The 16,223-nt window shown below is 35.9% G+C and overlaps 1 protein-coding gene across 2 annotated transcripts in view; it reads left to right on the top strand.

The window, feature by feature from the left end:
• The window catches only part of LOC150093389 (uncharacterized), a 176,315-nt gene extending 170,080 nt beyond the window's left edge, over nucleotides 1-6,235 (top strand). For both annotated transcript variants that reach the window (XM_090413565.1, XM_090413566.1), the window contains exon 16: nucleotides 5,704-6,235. In XM_090413565.1, coding sequence (XP_090269691.1) covers nucleotides 5,704-5,873 — 170 coding nt within the window. In that variant the 3' untranslated portion in view covers nucleotides 5,874-6,235. The remainder of the gene's footprint in view (nucleotides 1-5,703) is intronic.
• Nucleotides 6,236-16,223: the final 9,988 nt, after the last annotated feature.

The following is a 16,223-nucleotide window of genomic DNA, read 5'->3' as shown; positions in this document are numbered from 1 at the left end:
CCTTTTCCATATCTACAAAACTTAAATATACATCTTTGTTATGTTTCCATGATTTCTCAACTATCTGTCATAAAGTGAAGATCTGATCCTGACAGCTTCTATTTGGCCTGAATCCAGCTTGTTCTTCACCAAGTTTTTTTTTTTCACTTCTTCTCAACCGTTTCTCAAGTATACTTGCATCTTACCAGGAACACTCAGTAGGGAAATACCTCTGTAATTCTCACATTCAGTTTTATTTCCCTTTTTATATATGGGTACTCAGAGAGCTCTACTCTAATCATTGGGAATTCGTTCCTCTGTCCAGGCCTTCTGAACTATGCAGTGCAGCCACTGTAAGACTTTTATACCTCCATACTTCAGCATTTCTGGTCGAATATCATCCACTCCTGCTGCCTTTCCACATTTCAAGCCTTTAATGGTTTTTCTTCTTCAAGTAAGGAGATGTATTCCTGACTAAATGCCTGTTGAGTGTTTTTTACCACTGTGCTATCACTGCTTGTTTCATTTAACAATTTTTCGAAGTTATTACTCCATATTTCAAGGATATGTTTTTCTCCAGTTTCATGTCACCTTTATCATCTTTAATCCCTTTTTTCACTCTTTCCTCCATTTCTGAGCTACTTCAACAACAACCTCTAAAATATCTTGCCTCCTTCTTGATATTTATTTTCTATGTTCTTAACAAAGTCTTCCCATGATTTTTGTTTAGCTAGTTTTACACAGTGTTTGGCTTTCTTATATTTGTCTCTGTATTCTCTAAGTGCACAAGCTGACTTAATTGCCACGAACCTTTGATATGCTTTTTTCTTTTCCTTCACTGCCAATTTAACTTCCTGTGTCCACCATGGAGTTCTGATTTTTGTATATTTGCAGACAACCTCACCACATGCCTCTCTGGCTGAATCAATCAGTGTTATCTTCAAGGCACTGAATCTCCAAGGTTTGGTTGCTGTTCTCAAACTCTTTCATTTTTTTTTTTTTCAATCATGTTTATGTATTTCAGTCTACAGTTCACATCTGAAAGCTGCTCAACTTTTATTCACTTTAAAACTTTCTTACATGCTTTTCTTTTCAATATGAAATTCAATTTTATCCTGCTCAAGACTAAATAGTGATCACTTCAAATTTCAAATCTTCTGTACACTCTGGTGTCCTGCACCAGGGAGAAAACATCACTCTCAATGATAACATAGTCAATGAGACTTTTTTTATTCCTTGCCTCTTCTCTCCATGTGAATTTGTGCACATTTTTATGTTGGAACATGGTGTTAGTAATAAGCAGTCCATGTCCTGAGCAGAAATCCAACAGGTATTTGCCATTATTATTAGCTTTGCTCTTTTCTCCAAATTTTCCCAAAATATTTTTGTATTCTGACCATCATTTCTATTTAGATCCCCAACAAGGACCAACTTTTCCTTGTGGCATTGTGTCAGTCGCTTTCTCTAAATCCTCAAAAAATTCCTCCACTTCTACCTTAGTAGAACCTTCTGTGGGACATTGGCAAAAATAAGTTTCATTGTCCAGTTCCCCATTCTGATATTTGCCCACATCACTCTAATTGCAACTACCTCTCATTCAAGAAGATTAGCCTCGTATTTTGTGTTGAATACCATGACTACTCCTTCTTTTCCTTGATTGTCAATGCCTGAATATAACATTTTGTATTTATTGCTCAGAAAGATCTCGCCAGTTTTGTCTTTTCTGTTGCAGTCACCCCTATTATGTCGATCTGGTACTTATATAATTCCTCAGCTAGCTCCATTTCTTTGCCATTCAGGCTTCTTATGTTGATAGTATACCAATCTTTAACTCTGGTGATGTTGAGTTGGGGTGTGTTTTCAGATTTGTTCCAGTAGCTAACCTTTTGCTGTTTGCCGTGGTTCACAGGCGAAAACAACAGAGGCCTTGTTTAACAGGCGACGTCCCAGTCAGCATGAAATTCTGTCATGTTGCACCATCATTTGAAATTTTGGTTTAAGCCAATAAGAATAAAATTTGGTTGGCTAAATCCCAAATTGCCAGCCCATTTTCATTCGTTCATTATTTAGTAGATACCTAACAGGGTGCACCATGAGATGGTGAGGATTGGACATGAGGTCAGAAGCCCTGGTCAGTTCTCCACATTCCTTTAAAGGCTATGTGGAGGTCTCCTCTCAGTTATACAGCTTTGACCCTTAAGCACCCTTTGATCCTCAATCACACCGGTTTAAAAAAAAAAAAAAAAAAAAAAAAAAAAAAATTAATAATATTCATGCATCAAAATTTCTAATAGCTATACTTTCAAATGATATTTATTGCAGCTCTGTAACTGTGATACTTTTGAAGAATTATCGGATACCCTGTGCATGTGTGTGTGTGTGTGTGTGTGTGTGTATATATATATATATATATATATATTTTTTTTTTTTTTTTTTTCTTCATGGCCTACCTATGAAATTGTATGGAGACTAAACATGAAATTTTTCCAACTATCTAAAGACAGGATACAAGACTTGCAAAATTTTTCATCTGCATTTCCATGCTGCACTAGAAGTATTGTTCCAATGTCAGATTAACTCTATGTAATTAATCTAAAACAGCGAGTTATTTTTTAAAAGGATTCTGCTATCTGTTTTGGATAAATATAGTTTGCTAAAGTCAGTAGCTTTCAGGCTATGAGCACACAGTCACAGTGCATATTCTCTCATTCCATCTTTAGGGAGCATTATGTGCAGATTACATATAATAGTGCATTTTGTTTATAGATTGTAAAACTTAATATTATGTTGCGTTATAAACTTGAGTGATGTTGCTTCAAATGATTAATGAAATCTTCTAGTTCAGTTTTCATGGAAATCGGAGTAGAAATTTGATTGAAATTTCTTTGATAGCAGATTATAAACTGTTTGATTAAAATATTTTTATGTATCTCTGCACACTTAACATCTTCAATTCAAGGTTAACAAAATGAAACCTGAGTCAAAATTAAATGATTAATGAAACTAAATGTTCCATTATAAATTGTAAATTAAGATAAACTATTTTAAAAGTATACAAAAAAAAGTATTGTATTAACTGAATATGCTGCCATTCATCAGGACTAAAGTCAATTGAAAGGGAGCAGCTATTCAGTTTTTGCAGATTTGTTGAAATTTATGAGTTCAAGATCAATATTTGCAAAGTTTAAAATGCTTATTGAAAATAAAAAGAAAATTTGGTGTGTGTGTGTGTGGGGGGGTAAGTATGTAGCTTGCATATTTTGAAATGTGTGTAAAACTGGATTCACTTGATGGAGGGATGTGATTGGCCTTAAGTTAAAAGTACACTGGTGTCCGAAACCTAAGACGAACAGGATAAAATTGAATTTCATATTGAAAACAGAACATGTAAGAAAGTTGTAAAGCAAATAAAAGTTGAGCAGCTCTCAGATGTGAACTATAGACTTAAATACACAAAAATTATTCAAGAAAAAAATGAAAGGGTTTGAGAACAAGAACCATACCATGGAGATTCAATGGCAAATCCTGAAGAAAACATTGATTGATTCAGCCAGAGGCACGTGGTGAGATTGTCTGCAAGGAAAGAAAAATCAGAACTCCATGGTGGACACAGGAAGTTAAAGAGGCAGTAAAAGAAAAGAAATTATATCAAAATTTCTGCTGAATAAGTCAGCTTGTGCTCTTAGAGAATAAAGAGACAAATGTAAAATAGCTAAACAAAAGTCATGGGAATACTTTGCTAAGAATGTAGAAAATAAATATCAAGAAGGAGGAGAGTGTTGTAAAAGGAATTAGAGATGATAAAGGCAACATGAAAACTGGAGAAAAATATATCCTTGATGTATGAAGTAATTAATTTGAAAAATTCCTAAATGAAACAATCGGTGACAGCACAGTTGTAAAAAAAAAACACTCAAAAGCATGCAATCAGGAATACATATTCACACATGAAGTAGAAAAAGCCTGAAATGTTGAAAGGCAGCAGGAGTAGATGATATTCGACCAGAAGTGCTCAAGTACAGAGGTATAAAAGTCTTACAGTGGCTGCACTGCATAGCTCAGAAGGCCTGGACATGGGGATGTATTCCAGATGATTGGAGTAGAGTTCTCACAGTATCCATACATAAAAAGGGAAATAAAACAATATGAGAATTATAGAGGTATTTCCCTACTGAGTGTTCCTGGTAAGATTCATGCAAGTATACTACAGAAACGGTTGAGAAGGATTGTGGAAGGGAAGCTGGGTGAAGAACAAGCTGGATTCAGGCCAAATAGAGGCTGCCAGGATCAGATTTTCACTTTATGACAAATAGTTGAGAAATCATCAGAATTTAACAAAGATCTGTATTTCCAGATCTACAAAACTAAGTTTTGTAGATCTGAAAAAGGCATATGAGAAGGTGCCAAGAGAAAAGCTATTCAAACTTTACAGTTATATGATGTCAATGGGGCATTATATCAAGCAGTACTTAGTCTTTATTTGAGTTGTAAGTCAACAGTTAGAATTGAAGGACGTACAGGAAGATGGTTTAATGTTAAATCTGATATCAGACAAGGATGTACATTATCCCCTCTGCTATTTATTATCTATATGGATCACATTATGTAGGAAAGTGGTATTAAACCTGATATCAAAATTGGAGATGTTAATCTCAGCTCTTTATGTTATGTAGATGATACTCTTGTAATAGATTTGGTATGAAGGTCAGCAATAACGAGACAATGAAAATATGGAGAAGCATTGAAAATATCAACTACATTGTGAATGGAGAACCTATAGAACAAGTAAAACATTTCAGTTACGTAGACACGAATTTTAGTGAAGATGGTAAATTAAGTATGGAAATAGACAACAGAATCAACAGTGCTGGTATGGTAGGAAATCAATTAAATAATTTATATGGAGTAAGAGAGAAATTAGTCAAAACACTAAATTAGCTGACTACAAGACATTGTTCAAACCAATTTTAACTTATGGATCTGAAAGCTGGATTAAAATAAAACACTTGACCAAAGACCACCTATATGAGTGTCCTGGGAAAGATTAAGGGTGTGAACAAAATCGTATTAAAAATGAGGATATTAGGAAAGAACTCGACATTATAAGCATCCAGGAATGTGTTAGCAAAGCTAATCTCAGGTGGTATGGTCACCTGAACAGAATGAGAGAGGAAACATTAGCAAAACAAGTGTTCTCTGCCAGGTTGGTAGCAAAAGGACCCAGAGGAACACAAAGATATAGGTGCATCGATACATTAAAAAAGTGCCTTAGAAGACAGAAATATAAGGTCTGATAATGTTGTAGTCTGGACAGGTGACAGATTGATTTGGAGGAAAATTGTAGATTGGAAGTTAGTGATGATGATAAAATATAGTTTGTTCTTAGCTTTTGGACACCAGCGTTTGTTGAATTAATCAGAAATCAGTATAAGTTGACAGTTGTTGATAGTTGTAAAATTATCTCAGTATAATGTATATATTAATGCTGACTGTCTTGCATTATCAAGCAAAAATAATAAATAAATGAATGAATGCCTTCTGTTTTTTTTTTAATAGTTTTGATTCAGTAAAATGTAAATTGATTTTACCATTATAAAAAAAAATAATTTCATGAAATGTATATGAAATGTTAATTTGATATATACAATTCTATTTTGCATTATATGTTGAAATAACTTCTTTATTTCTTGGATTAAATTGTGTTTCTCCTTTTTATTTTTGTAGGATTTAATCTAAGGGAAGCTTTGATAACTCAGTATTACCAAACAGTAGATCCAGTAAACATATTTGGGAAAATGAAACTTCCTGATTTAGAAACAATTTTTCCAATCAAGAAAAAAAGATTTCAACAGAGAACAAGTTCTGGAATTTGGTCTTCTCCACTTATTCGTTAGTTCTCACTTCCGTGATGTATTTATCAAACTGAATATCGTTAGATTTAATATGTACATGAATTCAAGAGAGTTATACTGAGTAATGGTGATAGTTCATGAAAAAATGCATTATTTTTATTTTAGTCTTACTGCTTCATGTTAAAAATCTTTTTGTATTTCTGATATCTATAATAGCAAGATTGCTGTTCTTCGGTTTGTATGCAATTTTTTGTACAGTCGTTTTTGAAATTAAAGGAACCATAATTTATAGTTTACTTTTGTCAAACTGTATTACTACTTAACATACACATTTGACAGGCATGTAGTATTACAAGAGGTTAATAAAACTGCTATCTTGTTTTATTAAAAAATTGATGTCTTCACATTCAGCATTAACTGTTGTTGTAGAACTACTTTTTCCTATTCTGATTTGTGGAACAATGGGCATGATGTATGCTCCTGAAAGTTGTTATGCACATTTCAGTTGTCATCATCTCCTATCACTGGTTTACAAATTAGCATATATCTCTTGAATACTGTGGAAGATATTTGCAAAAATTAATGTCTTTGACTGTTCTCCACTTCAATCAATTATGCAATAATAATACTGTATTTACTGAATAAGAAATATTATGCTAACATTCTATATTTCATTAACCTTAACTGTACAATATTATTAAAACCATATGTGGATACAACAGCGGAAAGAAAATTTTTTCTCCTTTTATTTTATAATGCAGATTCACCAGTATTCTGTGTGGCCAGCAGAATCATGTAATAGTTTACACCTTTCAGTTGTGACCCTTAGTAAGTAAAAACTTATGCTTGGTTTCTTCTGATGTTCTAGATCTGTAAAATAGGACTTTGAAATGGAACAAGAATCTGAGAACAGTTAAAATTTTAATCGCTTGTATCCATGTTTTGTTAATTATTGGCAAAACTACGTAAAAAAAGTAAAGCACTTGAATAAATTAATTACTAGTTTTGTACAATACTGTCGTGTACTTCTTCAGACTGAGACAAAACACAAATAAAAATCAATACAAAGAGATTTCTGAATTATTAATTCATTCATCACAAACTAGATGTTGAACATAGGAATATCAAGGGTAGTTTATTGTTACAAGATGTGGCATAGTTTGTTTTATAGCCTAATTCAGTGGTCGCCAAAGGGGTCGATATGACATTGTCAGGGGTCGACAGAAAAATATAAGACATCATTGTATGGGTAATATTTAATTCGGTTAACTTGGATTACCTCCATGACAAAGACATGGAGGTAATGACAACGCAATTAAGAGTGAATCATGGGATCAGTACCTCCATCTTACAGGTCCTATTCATGGACCTGTAAGATGGAGTAAGGTCATGAAAATAGTTACTGAGGCCAATCAAGTAGGCCAAAGTTACGTATTTACCAATAAACGGATGTTGGTGGTTCCTGCCAGCCGGTGCAGTGGGAGCGAGATTGCAACATGTGCATGGTTCTTATTTACTGATACAAGTATTCGATCCCAGTCTCATTTTTGTGCATCGACATACAAGTGAGCGTTAATGTTCTAAAATTCATCAACATACATATTATAATTCAATCGTTATTCATTCACGAATTAAACTTCTCTATGTTGAAGAGTTGAGCAGCACTGGCAGTAATACCAGTAGTTTATTAATATCACTAGTAATAGTAGTAGTAATAGTAATATAATAATATACACTATATTATACTTACAATAAACACTGTAACTATAAAATAATCTAAAAACTCGAGCGTCTTTTTTTGCTTGTCCTATCATAATTACATCTCATCTCATCTTCTTTATACCCTCTTTTACCTTGCGCTGTCGAGGGTCCATTGATCATCAGACCTCAATCTGTTTACAGGATAAGGTGGTCAGCCCTATGCCCCGGTATATCCTATGGCCTGTAGTGTTAAGTTCTCAAGGCCAGTTTGCCTGCTTTGCGGGATGAAAAACCCCAGAATAAACTGGGAAAAAACCCTGCCATCCACGCCCAAGACTGGCTAACTTGGCTATGGCTGAGGAAGATCCTTCAGCTCCTCACGTCACCAATGGGAATCGAACCTAGGACACTTCTTTTGGCTTATGGTTGCGAAGTGCATAGCACTAGGCTAACTGCGCCGACTATCATAATTACGTAATAGTAAAATATAGGGGTTATATGTTGGTCATACATAACTGGTAATTAGTTTATGGAATTAACAACGCATATAAAGTATATTAATTAAAGGTAACCTTAAACTACCCCAAATTTGGGAGACTTACATTTTGAGAACTTCAGCCCAACTGCCAAGTCAACCAAATTAGCCCACCAGAGGGCACCATTAGGACTTTAGGAACAATATTAGTTTCTTGCTTTCTTCCTCATTTGCTTTTGTTAGTGCCTGCTTGCACATACCATATCTTTATGTTCCTGAATATGGCAACGTGACGTTGCCGAAATATAGAAGTTATTTATTAAAGTTACCTTTAATTAATATACTTTATATGCGTTGTTAATTCCGTAAACATTACCAGTTAAAATATAGGGGGTCGATAACAAGTCAAGAAACTCTTGAAGGGGTCGACGGGCAAATAACTTTGGCGACCCCTGGCCTAATTCATTAATATGTAGATCCTCTATGTATGCTGCCCAAAGTTGATTTAATATTAGACCTTGGTTTTTATTACATTGAGTTGGACATTTTACCATATTGCCTGCCTTCTTAAATTTACATAAATATGTGTTAAATTCTATGTACAGCAGTTTAGTAGGTTGCCAGTTAACTTGATGTTTTTTCGCGGGTGGTGTACAAAAAGCTAGTCCATATTTGGGGTGGATATGCAGACTTTAGGGAGACAGGTGAGTGTATGAATGTGTGTAATATGCCTGAGCGTGTATGAAGGACAACAAATCAGAATGGGACAGTATAAGGCATCAAAATAGGGATGGGACAAATGGGTTTCTGCAATTCATGTATATTAATGCCAGAAGTATTAGGAACAAGAAGGAAGAATTTTTGTCCTTGGTTGGCACTTCCAGGCCACAGGTTATTGGCATTAGTGAAACATGGCTGACAGAAGATGATATAGCTAGTGGGATTGAATGTGAGGGGTATGGTGTGTTCAGCAGTGACAGGGAGAATAAAATGGGGGGGAGTGTTATTGATGATAGCTGATGAGTTACAGCCAAGGAGAATAGAAGTGGAACTGCAGGATAGAGAAAAGAGCACATTTGAGGCTATTTAGTGTGAGATTGAGACTAGCAGAACAAAATATACAGTTGGGTGCTGCTATAGACCAGGTGATGGAATAGATGATGGCGATAGTATGCATAAACAAATAGAAGAAATGAGTGGAAGGAGGGTAATTATTATGGGGGATTTCAACTATGGTAACATTGATTGGAAGAAGGAGAGGACGAGTGGGAGGAAGGAACTGGATTTCATTCAATTATTAAGGGATAACTCTCTGCGACAGCATGTAATGGAAAATACTAGGCGTCAGAGAGTGCTTGACCTAGTAATTGCATCCGAGAATTTGGCTGTAACGAATATGACCACGTTGCCACTAATTGGTGAGAGTGATCATAGGGTCTTGACTTGGGAGGTGGCTAAAGGTGTGGAATTTACAATTAAGACAGGGTACATGTGGAATTATTGGGCTGGTAAGTATGACAAGCTTAGGAATTTGATTGATTCAGTGCCATGGCATGTAAAACTGCAAGGGCTGGATGTTGATAGTGCATGGGAGGCAGTTAAGAAGTGTTTGCATGAGGCAATGGCTGACTGCATACCTAGAGTCCAAATAATAAATCAAGTAGAGATTAAATGGATGAATAACACCATTAAGCTTGAGCTGCAAAAAAAGAAACAACTGTGGAGGGAATTTAAGGAGAAAGGTGACTGGCAGGCACATGAACAGTATAAAGCGCAGGCCAGAAGGGTAACGACTGTGGTAAGAAAAGCAAAAGTAGATTATGAAAGAACATTAGCCATGCAGGCTAAAGAGAATCCCAAACAGTTTTTTCGATATGTTGCAAGTAAAAGAAAAAATGTATATGGCAGAATGATTTTAAAGAATGCCGATGGTAGGGAGGTAACCAAATCAGTTGATATAGTGGAATTACTGAGCGAGCAATTTGCAAGAGTATATCATTCAGGTGGTGACATTGCATGAATGAATGAACCAATAGCTTATACGGGAATTGTGGTGAATGAAGTGGAAGTGAATAGTCTATTACAAAACCTCAATGTCAATACATCTGTGGGATTGGATGGTATACCAGATCGTGTCATACGTGAAGCGGCTAAAGAATTGTCAATGCCCTTGACCATTTAGTTTAATTTGAGTCTCGGGTCTGGGTTAGTCCTGAGGGGGTGGAAAGAGGGGAAAATAGTTCCACTGCATAAAGGAGGTTGCAAGACTGCTGTTGTAAATTACCAACCGATCAGGAATCATCAAGGTCTTGAAGAAAATAGTCAAGAGGAAAATACAGGATTGGATAGATGAAAATGGGGGACAGCATGGTTTTGTGAAGGGTAGATCATGCCTCAGTAACTTGCTCACGTTTTATAACACAGTGACGGCTGAACTAGATAAGGGTAATTGGTTTACAGTGATTCTACTGGACCTTGCTAAGGTCTTTGACAGGATACCACATGGAATTCTAATCAGTAAACTGCAGCATATGGGGATGGATATAGGATTGATGAGATGAATAGGAGGGTGGTTGATGGATATATATATCAGAGTGGTTTATTCAGGAGTAGAGTCCAAAAGACGGCCTGTGACTGGTGGTGTGCTGCAGGGTTCTGTTCTTGAGCCACTACTGTTCAATTTGTTCAATAGGAAAGGATCTGAGAGGAAGTGTTCATTTTTTGCTGATGATGCAAAGTTGGGTAGAGCAATAGTGAGTGCACAGGATGTCAAAATTTTGCAGGATTATTTGGATAGTTTGGATGACGGCTAAGGAGAATTGATGTCAATTTAATGTGGCAAAATGTAAGGTTATGCATTTTGGCATGGAAAAATTAGCAGCAGTATATCACATTGGTGGAACTGTACTCCAGGAGATTGATGAGGCCAGGGATTTGGGGGTGTTGGTGGATAGGGAATTGAAGTTTAGGGGGCACATCGCAAAAGTGGCTAAATCAACTCATCAAATGTGACCAAGATGATAGCAGGTCTATGGAATGAACCTTATGAGAACAGGTTGAAGATTTGTGGGTTGCAGAAATTGGTTGATAGGCGGAAAAGGGGTGATATGATTGAGACATTCAAATTACTGAAGGGTTTCTATAAGATTAATTCAGAAGATATTTTGAGAATAGGACTAGGGGCCATACATGGAAGCTGGGCAAGGGTGTTAGAGCTAGGTTTTTTACTTGGGGAGTGGTGAATGAGTGGAATAAGCTGCCAGAGTCTGTTGTGGGTGCCATGACTGCGAATGAGTTCAAGGCGAAGTATGATAGATACTGTGTGAATGTCGAATAGTTGTTCTCGACATGATGTTAGGGCCTACCTCGATGAGTCTATGGACTCCTTGGAGTTGCCCGTAATAATAATAAATATATATATACAGGGTGTTCGGGATAAATTTGACAGTTTCGTAAGGAAAAAGAAAATCTTCTTTGTATCTATTAAATTTAATGAATTGACAAAAAAACATTACAGGCAGAGTTAATTACAATACTATCAACAAGATTTACTCAAAATAACCACCATTAGCATCGATCACAGCTTCAATTCTGCTTCGGAACCTCGAACAAGCTGATGCTACAGTCTCCCTGGGAAGGGCCGCAAAAACTGTTTTAATTTTATCCATTAACTGGGCTTTTGTATTACTGGAAGTGCGATTGGTGTCTTTTTCAACTGCGCCCCATACAAAATAATCCATGGGGTTAAGGTTTGGGGAGTTTGGAGGCCAAACATTTGGACTGGTGAAGTCGTAGAAATTTTCAGACAACCATTTTTGACTTTTCCCAGAGGTGTGGCAAGGGGCCGAATCCTGCTGCCATACATACGGCCTACCATTGCCTACCCTTGTTATCCAGGGCTTGACTACAGTTAGCAACTCCACGAACAAAGCCCGAATTCCAATGCCAGGGTTCTTCAACACCTGTTCCTGCAGATTTGCGAGGAATTCTGCTGTACGAACGCAATCAGATCGTCTGCTAGGGATCTTTCTTCTTGCTACATCCTCGTAGTCACCATTGCAAGTCTCTAGTTCATGCCTGATTGTTTTTACTGTATTCAGGGAGCATTGGACAACAGTCGTAATATCCTTATTTTGATGGCGGGCACAAATCATCATGATACAAGTTATTCTCTTCCATGATTCAGGTGGGTTCCAGCTATCCATCCTTTCTGACATCTTGTATATGAATGAAGAAGGGTCCAAACTTTTAAATGAAGAGAAGTGTGTGTTAATACATGTAACTTACGGAAAAATATAATTAATTATAAATATGTCAAATTTATCCCGAACACCCTGTATATATATATACACACACACACACACACACATATTCACTCAGGTATTCATGAGATACCCAAGTTGAATATAATGTTTTTTTTTAAATGTTATATATATATATATATATACTTTTCAACGCCTAAATGGTGCATGATATTCGCGTTAATAGCCTGGGTATGCTTTCAAAATGCATACACTTTTGAGCCCTTTGAAAAGATGTACAGAGGGTGCAGCAGGTCAAATTCTTAGTGTTCTAGTATTTTTAAACTGCTCAGAAGGGGTGGCTGGGTGAGCTCACCTGACACTTAGCAGCAGTGATCGGTTATTGTGTCAACCAATCCAATTGAACTTTGTCGCTTGTCATGAGTTGAACACTTTCTGTATCTGATGGCTGTATTACAAACAGCTGTTACACATGTTTTCTGGAACTGAAAATTTGAAAGTGGATGTTAGGAGAAAAAACTTAAATGTTTCTCTTGCTTGTGCAGTATAGCAAGCATCTGTTGAGGTTGCAAAGTTTTTTAATGGTATAGACATTTTTATTCTAGTCTTTGGAAACAACGGACAGTAAAAAAATATCTATTCCTGAATAAAAATGAATATTCAAAATACCAGCATATGCGAGATTGATAAGACAAAAGAACCGCTGATACTAAAAAAAAAAAAAATGTAGGATTCTCGGAAGTGTGGATAATTCCGACAATGATCGGATATCATGTAAACCGAATCTCAGTAAACAAAAGAAAATTATTGGAAAACAGCAAAATATACACAAATCAGAGAAATACACATAACATGGAATTACATAACGTTATGTTATGTAATTCCTTTCATTTCCTATTCTCACATGTCTTATAAATGAGATGGTTCACATATTTTCATCTTTGAGTATTTCAAATATACTCAAAGGGTACACTTCCCCTGGGAATGAGTAAAAAATTCCCCAAATAATTGTAAAAGTGATTGTGATATGTAATCTTTCACTTTCACTGGGACACTTTATCTTAAAATTTTATTATGGGTTAGCCTGTTTTGGCCCACGACAGGGTAGCCATAGAACACGTGTTTTATTGCAGCAATAAAAGACGTTTCTGTTTTTGGTTCATCTTTTTCTGATTTGTGAAAAAAAATGTTTATTACTCTTGTGGACAGAGATCAGTTCGTTCACCCTCTGTGTCTAGTGATTCACTGAGTGAAGTGTGACTTCACTCAATTTAAATTTATAGTGAAACAAATTAAACAAAAATTAAACAAAATCAATTTAAACAAAAAAATACATTTTTAAACGGTAAATGTATATAATTTAATATTATTTTATTTGTTAGTTTTATGACTTTTTTGTTTTTAAAGTGAAATAATTTAATTTAGGATTTTGGAATTAATTAATTAGTTGATTTTTAATAAAGTGTGCCGGTCATTTTTTTATATATGAAATTGTGCTAAAAGCTGTATTAATTCTGAATACTTTTTTTTCCCAAGAATTGAAGATCATTAAAATCGATGTAAAATTAAAATAATGTATTTATAGTTTACATCGACAAATAATTACATAAAAGAGCTAAAAGACGTTTATTGATGTAATTATTTAACTACATCAATAATTATAAAAATTTATTGATATTATTATTTCTGTTTGCACACCATGGCGCTTGGCCGCACGAAGGAAGACTTGGTTTCGAGTCTAGTCGGCGACTAGTAGAAATTTTTCTAAGCCTTTTTTCGACCAGTTCCCGAGTAAGTCGATCTCTAGCACGGGCAAGTGGGTTTTTCCTCCCGGAAACTCGGGTTTTTCCCTGTAAACTCAAGAAAATCGACCGTAGAACCCACATTATTTCAGACATTAAATATATTGTGTTAGGGTTAGGGACCACGAGATGGCGGCACATTTGAGCCGTCTCTCTTCACTGTACCAATTAATTAGTGATAGCCTTGGGCCGTCTATCTCTGATTGGTACCAGTGGAGATTGACCTGCCCACTCTGTCTCCAAAAGTTAGATAGGGCCAAATGGCCTCACCTACTCCCCGTATACGGGAATAAAAAGGCGTTAGGTGATTTTTTTTAGGTTATTATTTGTCTGTAACCTTTGTTCCCCACCCCATGGAAAATTTTCTGCAACCCCCATCCATACGGTCAAATTGACGTGAAATTTGTAGCGCGGGTTGCATAATCCGCACGACAGCACACCCAACCGAAATGGGTCCCCGACTCCACTGATATATATATATATATATACTAGGGGGATATGCCCCTGGCACCCAATCCCCCCGAGTTCCAGACTGATAGGCCGGTTCTCCTTGAATTCTGATGACTCGAAAGGGGGTACCGCCCTCCCCCCCCCCGGTGCCTAGGGTAGCCCCTGAGTGTCGAGTTTTCAAAGGGGTATCCTCCCCTGGCGCCCCCCCCGAGTTCCGGACTGGTAGGCCGGTTCTCCTTGAATTCTGGTGACTTGAATTTTGAAGACTCGACACTCAGGGTAGCCCCTGATTTTCAAAACGTATAAAAAATCGTGACATAAAAAGGCTTATGTAAAGTAAAGCATTCAAGGACCAGCATTTCATGATTGCTGGTCCTTGAATGTTATCGTTTATATTTATAGGCTTCTGTCTAGTATCATTGAAAAGTTCTGTTACATATTTTATCCAAATCTGTGCTTTATTCTCTTCTTCTAGAACTATTTTTCCATTTTCGTCTCTTAGAGAAATTGTTGGCGAACATGCCGTAGGCACCAGAAATGACAGTGGAGATCGCCTAGTCCAGTTCTGTCAGGAAGAAGATCTAACAATAGCAAATACCTGGTTTAAACTTCCACCCAGAAGACTGTACACTTGGAAATCGCCTCAAGATAACCGACATAACATTGTCAGAAATCAAATTGATTACATACTGATAAATAAAAGATTCCACAGTAGAATAAAGAGTGCAAAGACTTATCCTGGAGCAGATATCTCATCAGACCACAATCCCATAGTTGCAGAAGTACGTCTTAGATTAAAATCAGCTAAAAAATCACAAAAGAAGAAAAAGAAAATTGATGTAGAAAAACTGAAAGACCCGAACATAAATAAAAGTGCCAAGACACAACTTAACCTGCGATTACAACAGATTAACATAGAAGAAAATAAAAGTGTGGAATCTCTTTGGAATAGCTAAAGAATGCCATCGTAACAACAAGTATTGAAGAAGTAGGTTATGTGAATAATATAAAACAACAGGAATGGGTGACAGATGCGATTCTTTCTCTTATTGATACAAGAAGAATATACGAAAACAAAGACCTAGCCAGGTATGCAGAAACACATAACATCATCAAAAATAAATAAATAAAAGAACCCAAGGAAAATTGGATGAAAAATTTATGTACTGAAATTGAACTACTTCAGAAGAAACATGATAATTTCAATCTGTATAAGAAAATCAACGAAATTTCCGGAAAACTGAGGAAAAAGCAAACAGTGTCTCTAAGAGACGAAAATGGAAAAATAGTTCTAGAAGAAGAGAATAAAGCACAGATTTTGATAAAATATGTACAGAACTTTTCGATGATACTAGACAGAAGCCTATGAATATAAAAGATAACATTCAAGGACCAGCAATCATGAAATGCGAAATAGAGAATGCTATACGAACAAGTAAAACAGGAAAAGCCAGTGGACCAGATGGTGTGCAAACAGAATTTTTAAAATTAATAGAACCAGATAACATCAAACTTCTTGAAAAACTATTTAATAAAATATATGAAAGTGATGAATTTCCATCAGATTGGCTCAAATCTACATTTATCACTATCCCAAAGAAACCCAAAGCGAATTCCTGTGGTGACTTCCGACTTATTAGTCTAATGAGCCAAACATTAAAAATATTTTTGAAAGTAATTCAGAATAGCATTTATAGAAAAA

The sequence above is a fragment of the Typopeltis vanoorti genome, chromosome 24 (assembly GCF_054136105.1).
Source record: "Typopeltis vanoorti isolate ZY-2024b chromosome 24, IOZ_Tvanoo_1.0, whole genome shotgun sequence".
Classification (NCBI taxonomy): Eukaryota; Metazoa; Arthropoda; class Arachnida; order Uropygi; family Thelyphonidae; genus Typopeltis; species Typopeltis vanoorti.
Note: the sequence above shows the minus strand (reverse complement) of the source record. Positions and strands in the feature narration are given on the sequence as shown.